At 45.8% G+C, this 25,233-nt stretch overlaps 2 protein-coding genes across 3 annotated transcripts in view; both read left to right on the top strand.

The window, feature by feature from the left end:
* Positions 1-25,233, top strand: part of ppfia2 (PTPRF interacting protein alpha 2) — a 242,839-nt gene that overhangs the window by 22,602 nt on the left and 195,004 nt on the right. The gene's annotated exons all lie outside the window — the stretch shown is intronic.
* On the top strand, positions 21,538-23,108 carry LOC145861456 (uncharacterized; the record flags this gene model as incomplete). Its single annotated transcript, XM_082964368.1, has 1 exon — positions 21,538-23,108. A coding segment is annotated over one exon (1,053 nt), but the record flags the coding sequence as incomplete, so codon positions are not given.

The raw sequence follows: 25,233 nt of genomic DNA, 5'->3' as shown, positions 1-25,233 counted from the left end.
ATGGCCCCATTGAAATGATCTGAAGGGGTAAGCATTAAGTGTGACACCTCTGTCTTTTGGCTTGATAACACTCATTGGTGACTGTGTCATTAGTGAGGCGAACCAAGTCAGTGATTCCCCCCGTCCATAAATCATACATGGTATGGCCATCCATCAACACTCTGGCCACAAGGTAAATAGCTGATAGATGGATCTAGACAATAATACTAAACAACCATGTGTAGTCATGGACTGAACCATTGCATTCCTTTCTGAAGGGGTGTCTGGGTTGTAGGAGTGAGAGGGAGGGAGAGGGAGTCAGTGGAAGCCTCATAAGGGGCAGAGTGTGGAAGGAAGGGAAGATGACTAAGCTGATGAGGACGATGAGAGGCGAATCCCCTCTGCTCCTCCTCTCCCTCTCTTTCATTCTCTCTCTCTCTTGATGCAGTGTGCTACTGCTGTTGCACAGCGGCCCTCTTCCTCTAGGCTGAGGCAGGCAGGCAGCACAACGCAAGCAGTCAGTCAGCTGGTCTGGTCCGCCAGAGCAGCACATGATTTTTCGTGATTACTGTTATTGTTTGTGCCCCAGTTCACTCAGAGAGAGAGAGAGACCTACACTGGTAATGGCCGGCTGTCTTCCACAGTGAAAGAGCCTTTAAGGCCTGGGTACTATGATCTAAATACCATGTCTGTTTTTAAGTCCTGTTTTTTTTTTGTATATTGAAGTAGGGTTCCTCTGGTCTTGGAAATAATGGGAATGTTGTTTGGGTAGGTTTATAAGCAGGTCTCGGCATATAAACTGGTGCCAGGAGATCAGTCACCTTGGCAGTTATTAGGCCGTTTATGTCCTCACAGAGCCCTTGTATCCTTCTAGTGACCTTCATATGTCCTTGATATCCTTACTTTACAAGACAGATAATCTCAGTGGAGTCCATGTTTTTTCCAGGCCCACAAGTGGTGCTTTGCAAGCTAAAGCGTCTCTCGCTCTCCCTCTCTCTCACATCCTCTTTTATTGCTCAATTTACTCCAAAGCCTTGTTTTTCTTTGTTCTCCTCCCTCTCCCCTTTAATCTTCCCCAGATGGAGGAAGCGGGGCTCGGGGGGGGTTTGTCCGAAGACGCCGTTGCCCATCGAGCGTCCGTAATGGTTCTATCAGAGATACTTGATCAATACCCTTGAAAGGTTACCTCTGATAGGTCTGATTAGGCAGACAACATCTCTCCCCACCACCCAGATGACTCATTGATGCAACGCTTCAGTTTGTTGCTAATGCAGGTCTGCTTCAATCAGACACAGGTTTGGTTTCGGGAGAAGTGCTGTTGTTACGGATAGGAAAGACGGCTCCCTGCAGATGTCATTATCTCACTGATGAAGAACCCAGTGTGGGACTATCCTATGACCGTCGCACCGTCCAGTCACAGTGCAGAGAGTACAACAGTAGCAGTGTTAGCTAGCTAAGTTGGGTGGAGAGGCTTGAATAACCCCCACAATCCTCTCTGGTCGCTGTTTCATTCAAGCCGTCATTAGCTTCTGATTATTTACCGGTGTATTATTAATATTAGACCTAATGACCCAAGCTGGGTCTAAGGTGTGCAGTGATGGAGAATGGATGGGCTTTAGCTAGAGCTCGTTGAGTTTCATTGAGTCTCACCAGGTACATGCTGCCGGTTCCACTTTGCTCCGTTAGGTTCACAAGGCAGAGCCCTCTAAGCCTGGAGGCTCCATGGCGCTGTAGGACCAGTTATGACTCCGGTATGGACTGCCTTGATGTGCTACTGACTGCAGGTTGGTGTTGGGCTCAGCAGAGGGAACCGTTTTCCTGGGCTTCAGACAACTTCCACTACGGATGGGTACGGTTACCCCTCAAGGGGATTGTGGGTATGGAGTAGTGGGGGAGCCCGTGTGGCACACAGCTGTGAGCATTGCTGTCCTGTTTGTTGCTGCAATGGCCTGGCAAATCTGACCCAATCAGCATCAGCAGATATCTAATTAGCACCAAAGCTGAGGAAAGGACTGAAGATATTACAACGTAGTAATCTGCAGTACTGGGTCAAATCAAACTTGATAGAAGGGTATTAATACACATCTAATTCCTGTGAGATTGGTGGAGTGCTAGATTCTGATAATGCTATTTTTTTTAATCACATGTTCATTTTCACTGTGGGTTTTTAAGATGATGCTAAGAGTAAACACGATAACATGAGATGAAGAAAAGTTGACATGATGAGTAGCACAAGATGGAGAGGCCTCAGTGCGTGGAAGCTGGCCTCATGCAGAGCTCTTTGATGTCATCTCTCCCAGCATTGTGTTCTGTTCTGGAGGTGTCTGTCTAGGTGTAATATGGCTGTGACTCACACACCCACACACATCTCCCCTTGAGGTTAGAAACACAGCTCCAGTCTCACTATAACACAGCCACAAAGCTCTGCCTCTCTGTCTTCACACCAGTCACCCCAGAGCAATGCCGTGGCGAGGCCTCAGGTGAGGAGAGTGAAATGAGGTTACAACCAATACCTAGTGTTGCACATCAAAAATGGCATCCTTCACAGAGGGCCACTGGGTATTTTTATTTTGACTCTCGTATAGAAAACATTCTAGCTCAGATGTCAGCCTCAGCGTATATGCTACCCACAAACACGGAGTTCTGCATGTATTACTGTTTATTATTATCATTAGTTACCACATGTATTAGATGTACGTACAGTACCAGTCAAAAGTTTGGACACACCTACTCATTCCAGAGTTTTTCTTTATTTTTACTATTTTCTACATTGTTGAATAATAGTGAAGACATCAAAACTATGAAATAACACATATGGAATCATGTAGTAACCAGAAAAGTGTTAAACAAATCAAAATATATTTTATATTTGAGATTCTTCAAAGTATCCACCCTTTGCCTTGATGACAGCTTTGCACACGCTTGGCATTCTCTCAACCAGCTTCATGAGGTCACCTGGAATGTATTTCAATTAACAGGTGTGCCTTGTTAATTTGTGGAATTTCTTTCCTTCTTAACCTCTTGGGGCTAGGTGGGACGCTAGCGTGCCACCCGTGGTGCACTCCATCAACAGCAGGTGCATTTCAAGAGCGGCAAATTTGAATCCAAATAAATGTCAAAATTCAAATTTTTCAAAAATACAACTATTTTACACCATTTGAAAGATAAACATCTCCTTAATCTAACCACGTTTTACGATTTCAAAAAGGTTTTACGGCGAAAGCATAAATTTAGAGTATGTTAGGACAGTACATTTACAAGAGTTGTGTGTAATGTTTTGTCAAGTCAAAGACAGGGTCACCAAAACCATAAAACCAGCTAAAATGATGCACTAACCTTTTACAATCTCCATCAGATGACACTCCTAGGACATTATGTTAGACAATGCATGCATTTTTAGTTCTATCAAGTTCATATTTATATCCAAAAACAGCGTTTTACTATGGCATTGATGTTGAGGAAATCGTTTCCCTCCAATAACCGGCAGTCAAGTCAGCGTAACAAATTAAATAATTAAAATTAGAAAACATTGGTAAAATATTATATTGTCATTTAAAGAATTATAGATTTACATCTCTTGAACGCAATCAACTTGCCAGATTTAAAAATAACCTTACTGGGAAATCACACTTTGCAATAATCTGAGCACTGCGCCCAGAAAAATACGCGTTGCGATACAGACTAGACGTCATGTTGGGGAGATCTAAAATCGAAAATACTATGTAAATAATCCATTACCTTTGATTCTCTTCATCAGATGTCACTTCCAGGTATCACAGGTCCATAACGAATGTAGTTTTGTTCAAAAAAGCTCATCATTTATGTCCAAAAATCTCCGTCTCGTTAGCACATGATGTAAGCCAGCCGGACTTCTCGTCATGAACGAGGGGAAAAAATATATTTCCGTTCGTTCAAACATGTCAAACGTTGTATAGCATAAATCATTAGGGCCTTTTTTAACCAGAACATGAATAATATTCAAGGTGGACGAATGCATACTCTTTTATAACGTATTGGAACGAGGGTACCCAACATGAACTAGCGCGCCAGGTGTCTAATGGGACATCATCGTTCCATGGCTCTTGTTCGGTCAGATCTCCCTCCAGAAGACTCAAAACACTTTGTAAAGGCTGGTGACATCTAGTGGAAGCAATAGGAAGTGCCAAAATATTCCTAAACCCCTGTGTTTTTCAATGGGATAGGTTTAAAGTCAATACAACACATCAGGTATCCACTTCCTGTCAGAAAATGTCTCAGGGTTTTGCCTGCCAAATGAGTTCTGTTATACTCACAGACACCATTCAAACAGTTTTGGAAACTTTAGAGTGTTTTCTATCCATATATAATAAGTATATGCATATTCTAGTTACTGGGTAGGATTAGTAACCAGATTAAATCGGGTACATTTTTTTTATCCAGACGTGCAAATGCTGCCCCCTAGACCCAACAGGTTAATGCGTTTGAGCCAATCAGTTGTGTTGTGACAAGGTAGGGGTGGTATACAGAAGATAGCCCTTTTTGGTAAAAGACCAAGTCCATATAATGGCAAGAACAGCTAAAATAAGCAAAGAGAAATTACAGTCTATCATTACTTTAAGACACGAAGGTCAGTCAATTCAGAAAATGTCAAGTTTCTTCAAGTGCAGTCGCAAAAACAATCAAGCGCTATGATGAAACTGGCTCTCATGAGGACCGTCACAGAAAACGAAGACCCAGAGTTACCTCTGCAGCAGAGGATAAGTTCATTAGAGTTAACTGCACCTCCGATTGCAGCCCATATGCCCCCTTATACGCCCCCTTTATTTATCCTACGCTTCTGACTTGGTGTACAGGGAGTACATTGTAAGTACGGCCCATGTTCTGAATTCTGTCGCTGTACATTTCAAAAGTGCTGAACAAATAGTTATATTGACTACGTCCGTCCTAGCTCGCTCATTAATGTCTTAATCAAAATGACTGATTGCATCTTATCCACTTGTCGTCCCCTTATGCCATAGTTTGTACATCATTGTCAGTAGAAACCACATTTTTTTAAGCAAGTCAGCCATATATAAGCTATGTTTTTTTAAAGGCATGAGGCTGAATGAACTGTTTTTCTGCCAGACAAGGCTCAGCTGATAGCCATGTGTAGCAGTGGTAAGGTGTTGGGACTGCTGTTGGGACAGCTTTATATAGGCCCTAACAGTTTGTGGGCACCGTTTGTCACCGTTATAGTGCAGTTAATATATTGTTTAGTGTTGTGTTGTGTAGTGGCTTTTCTGGCATGCATCCCACATTTTTCTTTTGCCCCACCAAGATTTACATGCTAAAATCACCAAAGTATTCCTGTCTGTCTGTCTGTCTGTCTGTCTGTCTGTCTGTCTGTCTGTCTGTCTGTCTGTCTGTCTGTCTGTCTGTCTGTCTGTCTGTCTGTCTGTCTGTCTGTCTGTCTGTCTGTCTGTCTGTCTGTCTGTCTGTCTGTCTGTCTGTCTGTCTGTCAAAAAAATAAACGTCCCTTTTTCAGGACCCTGTCTTTCAAGATAATTCGTAAAAATCCAAATAACTTCACAGAGCTTCATTGTAAAGGGTTTAAACACTGTTTCCCATGCTTCTCAATAAACCATAAACAATTAATGAATATGCACCTGTGGAACGGTCATTAAGACACTAACAGCTTACAGACGGTAAGCAATAAAGGTCAATGTTATGAAAACTTAGGACACTAAAGAGGCCTTTCTACTGTCTCTGAAAAACACCAAAAGAAAGATGCCCAGGGTCCCTGCTCATCTGCATGAACGTGCCTTAGGCATGCTGCAAGGAGGTATAAAGACTGCAGATGTGGCCAGGGCAATAAATTGCAATGTCCGTACTGTGAGACGCCTAAGACAGCGCTACAGGGAGACAGGATGGACAGCTGATTGTCCTCGCAGTTGCAGACCATGTGTAACAACACCTGCACAGGATCGTACATCTGAACATCACACCTGCGGGACAAGTACAGGATGGCAACAACAACTGCCTGAGTTACACCAGGAACGCACAATCCCTCTATCAGTGCTCAGACTGTCCGCAATAGGCTGAGATAGGCTGGACTGAGGGCTTGTAGGCCTGTTGTAAAGCAGACATCACCGGCAACAACATTGTCTATGGGCACAAACCCACCGTTGCTGGACCAGACAGAACTGGCAAATAGTGCTCTTCACTGACGAGTCGCAGTTTTGTCTCACCAGGGGTGATGGTCGGATTCGGGTTTATCGTCGAAGGAATGAGCGTTACACCGAGGTGTGTACTCTGGAGCGGTATCGATTTGGAGGTGGAGGGTCCGTCATGGTCTGGGGCGGTGTGTCACAGCATCATTGGACTGAGCTTGTTGTTATTGCAGGCAATCTCAACGCTGTGCGTTACAGGGAAGACATCCTCTTCCCTCATGTGGTACCCTTCCTGCAGGCTCATCCTGACATGACCCTCCAGCATGACAATTCCACCAGCCATACTGCTCGTTCTGTGCGTGATTTCTTGCAAGACAGGAATGTCAGTGTTCTGCCATGGCCAGCGAAGAGCCCAGATCTCAATCCCATTGAGCACGTCTGGGACCTGTTGGATCGGAGGTGAGGGCTAAGCCCCCCCCGGAACTTGCAGGTGCCTTGGTGGAAGAGTGAGGTAACGTCTCACAGCAAGTACTGGCAAATCTGGTGCAGTCCATGAGGAGGAGATGCTGTACTGCAGTACTTAATGCAGCTGGTGGCCACACCAGATACTGACTGTTAATTTTTATTTTGACCCCCCCCCCCCCCCCCCCCCTTTGTTCAGGGACACATTATAAAATGTCTGTGGAACTTGTTCAGTTTATGTCTCAGTTGTTGAAGCTTGTTGTGTTCATACAAATATTTACACATGTTAAGTTTGCTGAAAATAAACGCAGTTGACAGTGAGAGAACGTTTATTTTTTATGAGTTTATGTGTGTACAGTTGAAGTCGGAAGTTTACATATACCTTAGCCAAATACATTTAAACTCAGTTTTTCACAGTTCCTGACATTTAATCCCAGTAAACTTTCCCTGTCTTAGGTCAATTAGAATCACCACTTTATGAGGTCAGGGCTTTGTGATGGCCACTCCAATACCTTGACTTTGTTGTCCTTTTTTTGCCACAATTTTTGCCACAATTTTGCCACAACTTCGGAAGTATGCTTGAGATCATTGTCCATTTGGAAGACCCATTTGCGACCATCTTCCTGACTGATGTCTTGAGATGTTGCTTCAATATATCCACATAATTTTCCTACCTCATGATGCCATCTATTTTGTGAATTGCACCAGTCCCTCCTGCAGCACAGCACCCCCACAACATGATGCTGCCACCCCCGTGCTTCACGGTTGGGATAGTGTTCTTCGGCTTGCAAGTGGAGCAGTTCTTCCTTGCTGAGGGGCCTTTCAGGTTATGTTGATATAGGACTCGTTTTACTGTGGATATAGATACTTTTGTACCTGTTTCCTCCAGCATCTTCACAAGGTCCTTTGCTGATTTGCACTTTTTGCACCAAAGTACGTTCATCTCTAGGAGACAGAACGCGTCTCCTTCCTGAGTGGTATGACGGCTGCGTGGTCCCATGGTGTTTATACTTGCGTACTATTGTTTGTACAGATGAACGTGGTACCTTCAGGCATTTGGAAATTGCTCCCAAGGATGAACCAGACTTGTGGAGGTCTACAATTTTTTTTCTGCGCTCTTGGCTGATTTCTTTTGATTTTCCCATGATGTCAAGGAAAGAGGCACTGAGTTTGAAGGTAGGCCTTGAAATACATCCACAGGTACACCTCCAATTGACTCAAATTATGTCAATTAGTCTATCAGAAACTTCGAAAGCCATGACATCATTTTCTGGAATTTTCCAAGCTGTTTAAAGGCACAGTCAACTTAGTGTATGTAAACTTCTGACCCACTGGAATTGTGATACAGTGAATTATAAGTGAAATAATCTGTCTGTAAACAATTGTTGGTAAAATGACTTGTGTCATGCACAAAGTAGATGTCCTAACCGACTTGCCAAAACTATAGTTTGTTAACAAGACATTTGTGGAGTGGTTCAAAAAAACGAGTTTCAAAGACTCCAACCTAAGTGTATGTAAACTTCCGACTTCAAGTGTGTGTGTGTGTGTGTGTGTGTGTGTGTGTGTGTGTGTGTGTGTGTGTGTGTGTGTGTGTGTGTGTGTGTGTGTGTGTGTGTGTGTGTGTGTGTGTGTGTGTGTGTGTGTGTGTGTGTCTGTGTGAATGATATCCTCTCTTACTCTCCAAAATCAGAGGAGTATACGCTGGGAACTAGAATTAAGAGAAGCATAATTAAAATACCAACGCCAAATTAAAGCAACAAAATGAGCATCTGATAATTAATGATTTTATGAGCATTATTTCATTGGAATAAAACTTGAACCCTCCATGTCAAGTGGGAACAGTGTGTGCTCTGAATAGCAGTGAATTACCAGATGATTGAGAGGAAGAAGGCCTGGTATTTGAGAACATGCAGCTGGTCCCCCATTAATGGATACCTTTCAGCTTCCCGAATGCTCCACTTGAGTGCCAGAAATAGACCATGATGTCATAGCCACTCTGCACTGGATAAGATGCTTGTTCAAGGACTGCTGATAAATCCACATGCATCCACAAGGCAGGGGTGTCCTAGCTAGCTTCCATAACTGCAGCCGTAACCGTTTCTGCTACTGGGTGGATCTCAATTAAGATGGCTTTCTATGGTACAATTGCAAAGGAATGAAAACAGCCATGCAGTATCCCTAAGGTTCACTAAGAAGTGACATCATTTTGTACATTGAACCGTGTTAGCTCTTTTATACAACCCCAGTCTACTGTATGTATTTAGACCAATATGGGTCAAATAATGAGAGGTATTGTATTAGCCCTTCTGAGCAGAAGTCCCTCCAGCCCCTCCAGCCCCTCCGGCTAACTTCAAGGCAACATATGCATTCACTCAAATCAAATCATTTTAGCAGGTGTTATTGCGTGTGTAGCGACATGCTTGTAAATGAGCTTTGGCCAAACAGCAGGGCTTTTTATATATGGCTTTTTACAGCATAGAAAAGTATTCTATATTATCGCCGCCGCCCTTCAGCCTCTATACTAAATACTCTAAATTCGTATGACATGAATGAGATAGGTAGTGGGAAATGTGGAGCGTTTTCATATGTGTTTTTCACTTCTCCTTCCCTATTACCTAATCTAGATAGAACTGATTTACGGTACAACATTGTCGCCTTTGCTCGTGACTGATTCAATCATCAGAGCATCTATCCTCGTGTTGTAAGGGACCTTGAGGACTCAGAGGGGTGGTAATGCTGTGACTCTGGTTGATGGAGAGAAACCCTCCTCTCTACAACCCATTGATGTGACTAGGGTGTGCCCTCCCCTGGGCTTATTAGAACACGGCATATTATAATGTCACTCCTAATAACAGTGGTGAAATCAGGAACTGTTGTGAGGGTTTAGTAGTTTGGGAGGTCTTTCGAGGGGATTGGGGTTTAAATGACTAGGTTACGTTAGTAAGGCTCCTGCCACGCTTCGTTTTATGCATCATTCTGCTTTTATTCAAGGTGATGGAGAACATTACCTTGAATTCATTACTTCAATTGTGCTAATGATAATTCAAGGTCAGAATTGCAAATTCAAAACAACCCAATTACCCAGTGAACAAAGAGTGTTTTGAGTTAATAGCCCAGGTTGGTGGAAGTATGGAACCAACAACATTCTCTATTTATTCAGGCTATTGGTTGTTGTAGTCAGAATGGATCAGGATTTTATAGCAGTGTAACTGGCCGCCAGTTAGAGCCAACTTCCTTGCGCTAGCCTGGTTATGTTATTTGTGATAATTACAGCCTAGCTGCCTTTAAAGACGGCCAGCCCACCCACAGCTCCCCCAGCTGCTTGGTTTGTTCCCAGAGTTGAGTGCAGTCATCTGTTGCCAGAACGCTGACCGCTGCTGCAGTCTCCAGCTGCTGCACCACCCTGGGAGGGAAGTCTTTCTGCAGGTAGTCCACAGGGCAGATCAGATGGTGTCCCAGACCCGCTCCAGGTTGGAGCTTTATAGAGATTCATTATTTCCTACCCTTTCAGTTCAGGGCACATAACCTTAGCAAAGTGACCTGGCAGGTGCTTTGTTTGGTGTGACGAGCCTGAGGTAACCAGGATCCAGATATGACATAGAGGAGGATTGTGGTTAAGGATAGTTGAGGAGATTTGGGTAACAAACACGTGCTCAAGTGTAGCAGAGGGATGCCATCCAGTTTGAAAGTATACTACATGACCAAAAGTATGTGGACACCTGCTCGGCGAACATCTCATTCCAAAATAATGGGCATTAATATGGAGTTGGTGCCCCCTTTTCTGCTATAACAGCCTCCACTCTTCTGGGAAGTCTTCCCACTAGATGTTGGAACATTGCTGCGGGGACTTTCTTCTATTCAGCCACGGGCATTAGTGAGGTCGGGCATGGATGTTGGGCGATTAAGCCTGGCTCGCAGTCGGCGTTCCAATTTATTCCAAAGGTGTTCGATGGAGTTGAGGTCAGGGCTCTGTGTAGGCCAGTCAAGTTCTTCCACACCGATCTCGACAAACCATTTCTGTATGGACCTTGCATTTTGCACAGGGGCATTGTCATGCTGAAACAGGACAGGGTCTCCCCAAACTGTTGCCACAAAGTTGGAAGCACGGAATCATCTAGAATGTCATTGTATGCTCTTGCTTTAAGATGTCCCTTCACTGGAACTAAGGGGCCTAGCCAAAACCATGAAAAACATTGGGGCAGGTATTCGTTCTCCTGGCATCCGCCAAACCCAGATTTGTCCGTCGGACTGCCAGATTGTGAAGCGGGATTCATCTCTCCAGAGACTGGCATGGTGATCTTAGGCTTGTGTGCAGCTGCTCTGCCATGGAAACCCATTTCATGAAGCTCCCAGCAAACACTTCTTGTGCTGACGTTGCTTCCAGAGGCAGTTTGGAACTCTGTAGTGAGTGTTGCAACCGAGAACAGACGATTTTGACTTGTTACGCGCTTGAGCACTTGGCGGTCTCGTCCTGTGAGCTTGTGAGGCGTACCACTTCATGGCTGAACCATTGTTGCTCCTTGAAGTTATCCACTTCACAATAACAGCACTTACAGTTGACCAGGGCAGCTCTAGCAGGGCAGAAATCGGATGAACTGTCTTGTTGGAAATGTGGCATCCTATGACGATACCATGTTGAAAGTCCCTGAGCTCTTCAGTAAGGCCATTCTACTGCAAATGTTTTCTATGAAGATTGCATGGCTGTGTGCTCGTTTTCATACACAGCAACGGGTGTGGCTGAAATAGCCAAATCCACTAATTTGAAGGGCTGTCCACATACTTTTGTTTATATAGTGTATTTTCTTTAATACTTCAGATGGTAGAACAGACGTGCAACTCATCACTGTCAATTTAGATCGTTTTACGTTTTTATTTTCCCAGAATCTTCTTTCGACATTTCTAAAAAACATGTCTGTCACATAGATTGCTTTCATGAGGCACAAATGGGAGAACATGTTGTGAATCAGAAAAGGAAAATGTACATTATTATTGGACAGGTGGAGGTAGTACCTGCTCCGTTTCTAAAGGTTTTCTCCTGTTTGGTGAATTGAACGCTACCCTGATGTCCTCTGAACTCCATCATCAAATAACCCACCAGTGAAATGATGAATTGGGGGAACTGTATTTTAATATAAAGTAGGCTGTCATTCTTAACGTGAGCATACATTCGGCAAAGTTCCGTTCCTTCAATGTGTCACCGTGAGTCATTTGATGACAGTAGTTTCAGTGTTTCATTTCAGCGTAGTCCTCATGCCTCTTGTATGCAGCAATATTTTTCATTTACTCTCAACAAAAGCCCGTTTTACCCAGCCAGCATGTGACAGCCTGTGAGTATGAAGTGTTCCACTGCCGGGGGATGGGACAACCACAGGTTTCATGCTTTATCTGCCAATGATTGGTGGCCTGTGGGCCCAAAGTAATGTTGAATCGTTTGAGTTATCTGTGTTTTCTTCCTGCGTGTTTCCTATGCCATGCCAAATGCACACAGAATATAGATTAGACAGGTACACTCAATTTGAATCTGTCGTGTTTGTGCTCCAGGCCCGCCACTGAAAAGCTTAATGCAGCTAATTACCATCGTGGTTGGACAATGGCAGTGTCTGTACATCACAGCCTCTGATGGCTTTAGTCATGTAATGTGGGATGGGATAACATGACCCCTGGAGTGTGAACTAGAACCAGTATCCCTGGATGTTAGACATGGTTCTTATTCTCCGCTGTCTTATTCCTTTTATTACACATTACACAGGCATTACATATGAACAGGTGTCATCTGCAGTAGGATGATTGGTTTGTACTGCTGAGCTATGGATTTGTTCCGCCACAAAGTCAACCAGTATTAGTTTTAGCGTTGTTGTTCACGAATAAGCCTTCTCTTGAAATATGGGTCCCTGCGAGGAGTTTTCAAAAGCACCTTTCTGTGAGAAGACTTATTCGTTATTACATGTATCAGAGCTGGATCGCTGGGGGTTTATTTCAGCGCCTGCTTCTAAGGATAGCGTTATTTCCATCAAACCGACAGTGTGACCGAGCTAACAACAGACTGAGTCAGTGGGAGTCTCTCAGACAGATGCCGCCTGTCAATCCGGTCCTATTGTTCCCTATGTTCTGAACAGACTTGTCGTAAGTAGTTAACCACCATCAGCCTGATTCATGGAAACACTGTGCTTTGTCTCTTTATGAAGCTGACAGCACTAAAAAGGCCCCCAGAGAAGATCTCTCCCTCTCGTCAACTTCTAAATATAGAGAATTCAAGATCGTAAGATACACTATGAGCCCTCGATATAGAGGTACTGTGTGTTCATCAGGGTTTCTAGATTTGATCACAAAGCGCTGCCTATAATAGCTGTTGTTTACTTGACGTGACTGAACTGGCAGACGTTCACCTTCAGAGCTGGAGGATACGCTATTGATTCTAGCAACTCTAATGTATTCTTATTTAAAGGTCATCAGAAAGCAGTGGGACGGACATCAGGTGTAGGAGGCAGCCATGTTGGGAGATTGGCAGCACAATATGCAACGTGTGTGTGTGTGTGTGTGTGTGTGTGTGTGTGTGTGTGTGTGTGTGTGTGTGTGTGTGTGTGTGTGTGTGTGTGTGTGTGTGTGTGTGTGTATTTGAAAGGTAAATGCGGGGTTGAGCAGTGTTTAGGCCTATGGCTAATTAAATAATGATGATGATGATGATGATGCTTCATTAGAAAGGAGGACTGTTCTGTTCTGGAGTAATTTCTTGAGAAAATGTTATGTTCAACTGAACAGGAAAAACTACTCAACTGTTTTACTCTAGTTTGGAGTTGAGGATTAACTTGGAGATATTTTATCTTGTTCAGACGAATTTCCATGATCGTTGTGTTTATTGAATAACATCTATCGGTCAAACTAGACTTTTGTGTTGAGGTGGTTCCTAAAGGGTTCCAAAAGGGTTATTTGGCTGTCCCCATAGGAGACCTTTGGTAAAACCTTTTTGGTTCCAGGTAGAACCCTTTTGGGTTCCAGGTAGAACCCTTTGTGAAAATAGTTCTACATGGAACCAAAAAGGGTTTTCCAAAGGGTTCTCCTATGGGGACAGCTGAATAACCGCTTTATGTTCTAGATAACACCTTTTTCTAATAGTGTAGTTCTCACCCCTTGTTTGTCCATCATCTCTCTTTCATGCTGCTACTGTCTATTACTGTAATGGGAGAGGTTCAACATGTGTCTTCTGTAGTGGACTGACTCCTCTTATCCGCACTGTTTCATCTCTGAGATGTAAATCAACACTTCGACTAGACAATGTCACAGCAAAGGACAGGATAAAAGGCACACAATTACCTCTACTCCTTTGTGAGGTTTTCAAGAACTGAGATACTTTGGAAAGCCGGAGACGTACATGAGGTAACTGATGTCGCAAATAATCTCTTCTAGGAGACGTGGTGCGGATGTTGTAAGGTCGTTTAAACATCGTCGTAGTAAAGTCCGTACAATGGTGGGTGTTCATCCTCTATAAAAGCCTACTAATTGCCCGTTTGTCACTGAGCATGATGCCTTGTTATGACACAGAGCCAATGCTGTGATACTTGACTATAATTGGGCCAATTATGTGACTGTGTTAATTGATGATTTCCGTCAGTTTGCCGAGCAAAGATATCATTAATTATCAGGTGGCGAGAGAGATACGTACACACGTTCTCTTCTCTCTTATTCACTTCCCATCTGTTCATAGTGTTATTGCCATCCATGCTTTAGCTATTGTCGGTGGAAGGATGGGTGCTTGTGTCTGGGTCTGTGTGGCTTTAGGCAATGGCTGCCTGCCTAGCTGTTCACCAAACCTCATCACATCACTGTGTAGCAGCTATATATCCTTTACGTCTTGATATGTCTGATATGTAAATATGTCTGATATGTAAATATGTCTGATATGTAATTATGTCTATCTAATTGATAGTGTGTGATTTGATGATGACATTAGTTCACTGTTGTTGGGACATTGACCAGGATCCAGTCACTTCCTGTATCAGACAAGGCAGAGAGGTAAATTGACACGAGCTCCCGTTTCTCTCCTGTGTGGTCCAGGCCGAGGCTCTGTTTTGTAAATGGGTCTCTGGTCATTCAGTGAGTTGACACTCAATAACTCAGCCGCCATTTACCCTGAACAAACGGATCCCTGTGCCACCTTCCTGCACTAATGGAGTCATCCAATGTGATCACGGGAAGAGGCTAAATCATATTTTACTCACACAGCAGGCCCTCACACAGACATGCATACACACACATACACGCGGACACCCACACACACACACACACACACACACACACACACACACACACACACACACACACACACACACACACACACACACACACACACACACACACACACACACACACACACACACACACACACACACACACACACACGCACACACTTTAATACTTGAACAGATAAACGGCGGGCGGTCCATCCATCCAATTCCACTCCTACCTGTATATTATGCAATGCCTTATTTTAGGAAACACAAACTGTTATTCCGACAGCATCATTATCTGTTCATCTGTTATTTGCATTACGTGTCCTAAAGGAAAGGGAAGCGGAAATGCCCCAAAAATAAATCTCTAGTGTGGAGGATTCTAGTTTTTGGAGTGAAGCGGGTAGCACCCTTTCAGCACCCAGTTAGAGCAATGTGACCCACAGCTGTATGACTGATAGGTCCAGTTCTGTTCTGTTGAAGTAGGTCACAGCCAACTGCCCCTCTAGTGTAGACCGTGCATCCATCTAGAGAGAGAGGGAAGGACAGAGACCGAGGGAGAGACAGAAAGATGAGAGGGTTAGAGAGACAGAGGGAAATAGATAGCGGGAGGGAGAGAGAGGGTTAGAGAGAGGGAGTTAGAGAGAGACTGTTAGAGAGGGAGGAAAATAGATAGAGGGTTAGAGAGAGGGAAAGAGAGATGGAGGGAAAGAGATAAATGGAGAGAGAGAGAGAGTGAAGTACCAGCCTTTGGTTTCTGCCTCCCTGACTTTGCCAGTGGTCCACAGGCCGAGGAGAGTCAGAGCTTGGGGGAGGGAGAGGGCTGGGGTTGGGGTTGGGGGGGGGGCAGAAGTGTCCTCTGGCTCATCACAGAACTCACCAAGTGAAGAAAGAGGACTCAGAAGTCTGACTACAAAACCAGGGACTGTAGCAGTCAGACGAGACAGGGCAGTGAAGCTAAGAAGTCAAGTCTAGAATAAACAGCATCTTCCTCTCATTTATTTGGCATCATATCAGCTTCAGCTGTGGGATGTGTAAATGTCAGCCAACCCAAATATGTTATAGACTTATTTGGATGTACAAACGTGACGCTCTCCTGCTATTTTGACCCATACCGCTGAAGAGAGACATGTATTATATATTAGTGTTACATTCTGAGTGAGCTCCAAAATAGCTCCCACTCATCATTTGCTCAAAATAAACTGTCTGTGTCTGTTTTTGATCAAAGCGTGAGGTGAACTACAGTTATACAGTAGAAACCTAAAGTGATTTAAATAGAGCTAATTTCTCTGGATCTGTCCCAAATGGTACCCTATTGACTATTCCTAATAGTGCACTACCCTATGGGTCCTGATCAAAAGTAGTGCACTCTAAAGGGAATAGGGTGCCATTTGGGACTTAACTCGGTCTTACCATCAGTCATACTGTGCCTGGGTGACAAATAGCCTAAAATAGAAAGTAGCAACAATGGATACACCCCATTTAAATCCAGTAGACATACATGGACCTACCACTAATGATCCTGTCACTGAACGCCTTCTCATTGTTTACCAGATTAATGAAGCTACTTTAGATGGGGAAGTGGCTGAGTGAGCTTTAACAGACTGATGAGGAGCTGTATGTTAGAGCATGACCTCTGCTCACTCTGAACTACTGTAATCATGTGACCTCCAGCCTTTGGTCAAACAGAGAGGGAGGGGACTGGGGAGAGAGGGGGTTGGGAGAGGGAGACAGAGAGAGAGAGAGAGAGAGAGGGCAGAATACCTGACCACTGTGACTGACCCAAACTTAAGGAACGCTTTGACTATGTATCACCCTGTACTGGATAACTAACCTACAATACAGGGAATGTAAAACTTGTAGTGTGTTTGAGGTTTCTAAAGGCTTCTTTTTACTTTTAAATTTCAGACTTGTATTTCCATTACAAAAAAATGTATCAACCCCTACAAAAAGGTCTTTTATAATCCACATAATAATTCACTTTTCCTGTTGCTGCAGGATTATTTTCCTGCTGTAGAAAACTGGCTCAAATGAAGCTCCTACAGCTGTAGCATGGTGATGGTGCAGAGTGAGAGGTTGAGAACTGGACATGGCTAACAAAGACATGGTATAAGAGAACAGTTTGGGGTAACTGGGGACAGAGTAACGAGCTGATGTTACTTCAAACTGGACTGATGTGATCTCTAATTAGTCTCTGTGGCCATTAGGCTCTTCTCCATTAATGACACAACACTGACATCGATTTTACTTCGGGCTCAAATGTTAAGCAATTCGGACTGATGTCATAATGAAAAATCAGTTAAGGTGAAAAATGGATCTTCCTTCCGTTGGAAGGGAAACATTTCTATGCATGGCTTGTGTGTAGAAAATGTATGAAGTGGTGACTTCTACTTAACCCTGTCTCTCCTCCTTCCCCAATGAAAGCTCTATTGCCTACTTGGTATGTGAATGTAAAGGATCTTTCTACGGCTGTCCGGCCCTTTACTACACTGCTCCCAGAGGGGAGAGCATTTTCAGTCCAGCTGCATTGCTGGATAAGATAGGAGCCTGCCAGAGTGGTGGTTTCTTCCTCTTTTTTTCAGCTTCAGGTTGACTTCATCTGTCTCTCACTGCCCTTTGAACAGCAGAACTCTTCCACCACCTCTGGCCATGTTTAAGATTCAGCGTTAGACCAGAGAAGATCTGCCGCCCGCCACAACGTTCAATACTACACATCCCAAAGACAGGTTCTGCACTGTGGATTTCCAGCCCTCTCATGTTCCCCGTCTTGTGAATCCAAGCTACCGTGGTCCAGAGGGGACAATCTTCCTCTGTGTTCTCTTAATGTCCTTTTCTCACGGGCAGTGTTCTGCTAGTACAGACACCAGCTCCACTCCTCCTAAATACTTTCAAGGTGTGATTTTAGCAGGGACCGGGGATAGAGGGGAGGACAGAGATGGCTTGTGGGTAATTGCGGGCAGACAACCGAGCGAGAGCGGGTGTCCTTGACCTTCAAAGGCTGTGACACTCAGATTGTGGCAGGAAGGAGAGTGGATTTGTCAACACGTCCCCAGTCCCCACTCCCCACGGATCCCTCACTCATACAACCAACTGGTCTATGTTACTTACATACAATCTGTCATAGTCATAATGATCATTTTCCAAATCATGATCTAAGTTATACTTTTCTTGTTTAATCAAAACTACCACCACCACTACCACCACCACTACCACCACCACTACCACCACCACTACCACTACCACCACCACCACCACTACCACCACCACTACCACCATCACTACCACTACCACTACCATCACCACCACCATCACCACCACCACCATCACTACCATCACTACCACCACCACTACCACCATCACTACCATCACTACCACCACCACTACCACTACCACCACCACCACCATCACTACCACCACCACTACCACCACTACCACCACCACCATCACTACCACCACCATCACTATCACCACCATTACCACCATCACTACCACCACAACCACCACCACCATCATTACCACCACCACTACTACCACTACCACCATCACTACCACCACTACCATCTAAGTTATACTTTTCTTGTTTAATCAAAACTACCACCACCACTACCACCATCACTATCACTACCACTATCACCACCACTACCACCACCACCACTACCACCACTACCATCACTACTACTACCACCACCACTACCATCACTACCACCACCACCACTACCATCACTACCACTGCTACCACCACCATCATCACCACTACCATCACTACCACCACCACCACTACCATCACTACCACCACCATCATCACCACTACCATCACCACCACTACCATCACCACCACTACCACCACCACCACTACCACCACCACCACTACTACCACCACCATCATCACCACTACCACCATCACTACCACCACTACTACCATCACTACTACCACCACCACTACCACCATCACTACCACCACCATCATCACCACTACTACCACCACCACCACTACCACCACCATCATCACCACTACCACCACTACCACCACCACCACTACCATCACTACTACCACCACCACCACTACCATCACTACCACCATCACTACCACCACCATCATCACCACTACCATCACTACCACCACCACCACCACTACCATCACTACCACTACCATCATCACCACTACCACCACTACCACCATCATCACCACTACTACCATCACTACCACCACCACCACCATCATCACCACCATTACTACCACTACCACCACCACTACCACCATCACTATCACCACCACCATCACAACCACCATCACTATAACTACCACCATCACTATCACTGCCACCATCACTATAACCACCACTACTACCACCACCACCACAACCACCACCACCATCACTACCACCACTACCACCATCCCCACCACTACCACCATCACCACCACTACCATCACCACTACTACCACTACCACCACCACTACCACCATCATCACCACCACCACCACCACAATACCTACCATGACCACCCCTGCCACTATCACCACTACCACCACCACCACCACCACTACTACCACCATCATCACCACTACCATCACCACCACTACCATCACCACCACCACTACCACCACCACCACTACCACCACCACCACTACTACCACCACCATCATCACCACTACCACCATCACTACCACCACTACTACCATCACTACTACCACCACCACTACCACCATCACTACCACCACCATCATCACCACTACCATCACCACCATCACCACTACCACCACCACCACTACTACCATCACTACTACCATCACCACTACCATCACCACCACCACCACCACTACCATCACTACTACTACCACCACCACTACCATCACTACCACCACCACCACTACCATCACTACCACTGCTACCACCACCATCATCACCACTACCATCACTACCACCACCACCACTACCATCACTACCACCACCATCATCACCACTACCATCACCACCACTACCATCACCACCACTACCACCACCACCACTACTACCACCACCATCATCACCACTACCACCATCACTACCACCACTACTACCATCACTACTACCACCACCACTACCACCACCATCATCACCACTACTACCACCACCACCACTACCACCACCATCATCACCACTACCATCACTACCACCACCACCACTACCATCACTACTACCACCACCACCACTACCATCACTACCACCATCACTACCACCACCATCATCACCACTACCATCACTACCACTACCATCATCACCACTACCACCACTACCACCATCATCACCACTACTACCATCACTACCACCACCACCACCATCATCACCACCATTACTACCACTACCACCACCACTACCACCATCACTATCACCACCACTATCACAACCACCATCACTATCACTACCACCATCACTATCACTGCCACCATCACTATAACCACCACTACTTCCACCACCACCACAACCACCACCACCATCACTACCACCACTACCACCATCCCCACCACTACCACCACTACCACCATCACCACCACTACCATCACCACTACTACCACTACCACCACCACTACCACCATCATCACCACCACCACCACCACCACCACCACAATCACTACCACGACCACCCCTGCCACTATCACCAGTACCACCACCACCACTACTACCACCATCATCACCACTACCATCACCACCACTACCACCACCACTACCACCACCACCACTACTACCACCACCATCATCACCACTACCACCATCACTACCATCACTACTACCACCACCACTACCACCATCACTACCACCACCATCATCACCACTACCATCACCACCACCACCACTACCACCACCACCACTACTACCACCATCACTACTACCACTACTACCATCACTACCACCACGACTACCACCATCACTACCACCACCATCATCACCACTACCATCACCACCACCATCACTACCACCACTACCACCATCCCCACCACTATCACCACTACCACCATCACCACCACTACCATCACCACTACTACCACTACCACCACCACTACCACCATCACCACCACCACAATCACTACCACTACCACCACCGCCACTATCACCACTACCACCACCACCACCACCACTACTACCACCACCATCATCACCACTACCACCATCACTACCACCACTACTAACATCACTACTACCACCACTACTACCATCACTGCCACCATCACTACCACCATTACTACCACCACCATCATCACCACTACCACCACCACCACTACCATCACTACCACCACCACCACTACCATCACTACTACCACCATCACTACTACCACTACCATCACTACCACCACCACCACTACCATCACTACTAGTACCACTACCACCACAACTACCACCATCACCACCACCACCACCACAATCACTACCACTACCACCACCGCCACTATCACCACTACCACCACCACCACCACCACCACTACTACCACCACCATCATCACCACTACCACCATCACTACCACCACTACTAACATCACTACTACCACCACTACTACCATCACTGCCACCATCACTACCACCATTACTACCACCACCATCATCACCACTACCACCACCACCACTACCATCACTACCACCACCACCACTACCACCATCACTACTACCACTACCATCACTACCACCACCACCACTACCATCACTACCACTGCTACCACCACCATCATCACCACTACCATCACTACCACCACCACCACTACCACCACCACCACTACCACCATCATCACCACTACCACCACCACTACCACCATCACTATCACCACCACCACCATCACTACCACCACCACATCCACCATCACTACCACCATCACTGTCACCACCACTACCACCACCACCACTATCACCATCACCATCACTACCACCACCACCACCACCACTACCACCACCACCATCATCACCACTACCACCATCATCATCACCACTACTACCACCACCACCATCACTACCACTACCACCATCCCTACCACCACCATCATCATCACCACTACCACCAACACTACCACCATCATCATCACCACTACTACCACCCCCACCATCACTACCGTCACTACCACCACTACCACCACCATCACCACCACTACCACCATCATCATCACCACTACTACCACCACTACCATCACTACCACCACTACCACCACCATCACCACCACTACCATCACCACCACCACTACCATCACTGCTACCTCCATCACTACTACCACCACCACCACTACCATCACTACCACCACCATTATCACCACTACCACTACTACTACCACCACCACCACTACCACCACTACCACCACCATCACTACCATCGCTACCACCACCACTACCATCACTACCACCACCACTACTACCACCACCACCATCATTACCACCACTACCACTACTACCACTACCACCACATCATCATCACCACTAACACTACTACCACCACCATCATCATCATCATCACTACCACTACCACTACTATCACCACCATCATCATCATCACTACCACTACCACCACCATCATCTCCAATACCACTAGTACAACCACCATCACTACCATCACCACCACTACCACCACTACCACTACTACCACTACCACCACCATCATCATCATCACCACTACCACTACTACCACCACCATCATCATCACTACTACCACCACTACCACCACTATCACTAGTACCACTACCACCACCATCACCACCATCACTACCACCACCATCACTACCACCACAACCACAACATATTACCAGGCATGCATCTCTCATCTGTTCTAAGATTGACTTCTGACCTGTCTTCTTTTCTATGGCTTTGCAAATACGTCCCACCCGTTCCCCAGTCAGCCCACTATGTTCACTGCTTCCCTAAACACCATGTCAGAATGCCTATGGAGATGAGGTGGAGGAAAAGATGAGTCATCCACTGAGGGTAATGAGTTCACGTAATCCACTGTGCTTTCATACCTCTGCTGCCTGCCCAACAGTGCTGCTGCTACTGCCTAATGGGACTTGTGACTTTGTAAAGTGTTCTACTGAACGCTGCCTGCTGCTATATGCTCTGAGACAGGTGTGTGAGCGCGCGTGCATGCGTGCAATATGAGGTAAGACTACAGCAGTTTATAGAGAGAGCGAGCAAGTCACCATGGACAAAAATACCTCCTTATCAGGGAAGGAATACAAAAAGATGGATACCACGTTGAATATGAGCTGAATTCTGGGCCAAAACTCTCTGCTACCTTCCCTCCCATATTTCCCAAACATACTGCACAACTGTGACCTGCAAATTACATAATGCCTGTTTCCCAGCTTCCCTTCCCCCTTACTCTCTATTCCTCAAACCCTACCCTCACTCTACCCTGATCTGTCATGTCTTTACCATAACTCCTTATCACTAAATACTCCGATTCCAAAAGAATAAAGACATTTCAAATGTCATATTATGTCTATATACAGTGTTGTAATGATGTGAAAATAGTTAATGTACAAAAGGGAAAACAAATAAACATAAATATAGGTTGTATTTACAATGGTCTCTCTCTTCTCTGTCTCCTCTCACTTTCTTTCTCTTTTTCTCTCTCTCTCTCTGTCTCTTGCCATTGGAGAGACAGAGACTCCCCCCAACACACACACAGTCTCTCTCTGTGATTGGTTGATCATCACCCTGGCCCAGGCACCACAGTCTCCCTGGAGCTGGATGCCAAGGAGTGATGTCATCTCAGTATAGGAGCCAAGCCAGCACATCTCTCCTCAACAAAGACATACAGTACTGTACTGGCTTTGTCTCATTTAGACGTTGGCTGCTTGGGCTTAGGAGTCATCTCTCTGTGTGTGTGTGTGTGTGTGTGTGTGTGTGTGTGTGTGTGTGTGTGTGTGTGTGTGTGTGTGTGTGTGTGTGTGTGTGTGTGTGTGTGTGTGTGTGTGTGTGTGTGTGTGTGTGTGTGTGTGTGTGTGTGTGTGTACCCTCTTAATGCTCTAGTCTAGCATCTCTCTGTGTGTGTGTTTGTTCTGTGGTAGTGCAAACTCAAGCAGTCAAGGAAATGAACGCATCCAGTCCATCAACATCCCAAACGTGATTTAATGCTATCCATGTCCGCTTTCTCCCTTAGACTAACTGGTTACCATGACGCTATATAGGATGCATTGTGGCTACTAAATAGTGGATGATCTGAGATCGTAATGGACTTCTGTGTGTAGTAGTTTATGCATGAACACCACATACAACTCTGTAGACACACAGTGGTCCTGAATCTTTCATATGAACTTCCTGTCCTAAATGGCCAGAAGCCAGGCCGGGTTTGTGCTCATACAGGCTATTGATATTTAAATGTCAAACGTGTCAGTGTACAGAAGCACACAGGAGCTATCGTTAAGAGACATCGGACAGAGAGAGCGGAGCCATTGCGGGGCCAGCAGGAGCCGCCTGTCTCCTAACGGTCGTCTCCGTCGGCAGGCACCGACGAAGTAACGATGCTCCCCTCACTGCATCGGCGGCCCTGAGGGATGTGGGACTGTGCGTCTGTGTGTGTGATGAGTACGATGGCCTGTCCCTGTGTAGACAGTCACTCGAGAGAGATGGACCAAAAGGTCTTGAGGGAAGAGACTCATGCCTGTTCAGCCTCTGTGTCTGCCACTGTGATCGGACAGGGCGACAGGCTGGCGACTCACAGTGAAAACACACACCTGAACCCTCCACGAGGATGATTACATCATCATCACACCTGCGATAGAGACAGGGATGAGTAGAACCCTCTGAGCACTTGCTCAAACTCAACACTGTGTTTGTCTCCGTCCGGTGGCCGTCTGTGGAACCTCTCATGGTTATCGCTCCTCCTTCCCCATCCCCCTCTGTCCATCCCAGAGATAGAAAGAGAAAGACAGAAAAAAGTGACAGACAAGACCGACAGAGAGAGAGAGAGAGACAGATACAGAGAGGTAGATGGATACAGAGAGATAGAGAGCGAGAGAGGCTTGCGTGACAACAAGCAGTCCCTAGAGAGAGAGAGAGAGAGAGAGAGAGAGAGAGAGAGAGAGAGAGAGAGAGAGGGGATGAAAGCGAATGACAGAGAGAGACAGATACAGAGAGAGAGAAGCAGTGATTGAGAGAGGCTGCGTGACAACCAGCAGTCCCTAAAGCCACACAGCAACTTTGTCTGAGAGGTCAAATCAGCTCACATTCCCTCACGCCAGCTGGTTCCGTACTCTCCATCCATTCCCTTCTGTACTGGGTGGACACTCTGTTCCATGTTCCTGTCCACCAACCCAACCAGCAGTCACAAACAAAGTCTCTGAGGGCAAAAAGAGAAGGCGTTTTTAAGCCAGAGTGCATCTTTAACCTCCGTTAACCCAGAACTAAAGTCTTGCGTAATTGGTCAGATGCCGATTAAGTTCTGGGTTCATACATGTTAAGAGAAGAGATGAAGAGATGCTAGAACTA

The sequence above is a fragment of the Salmo salar genome, chromosome 17 (assembly GCF_965601325.2).
Source record: "Salmo salar chromosome 17, fSalSal1, whole genome shotgun sequence".
Lineage (NCBI taxonomy): Eukaryota > Metazoa > Chordata > Actinopteri > Salmoniformes > Salmonidae > Salmo > Salmo salar.
This window is presented reverse-complemented; position numbering and strand designations above follow the sequence as displayed.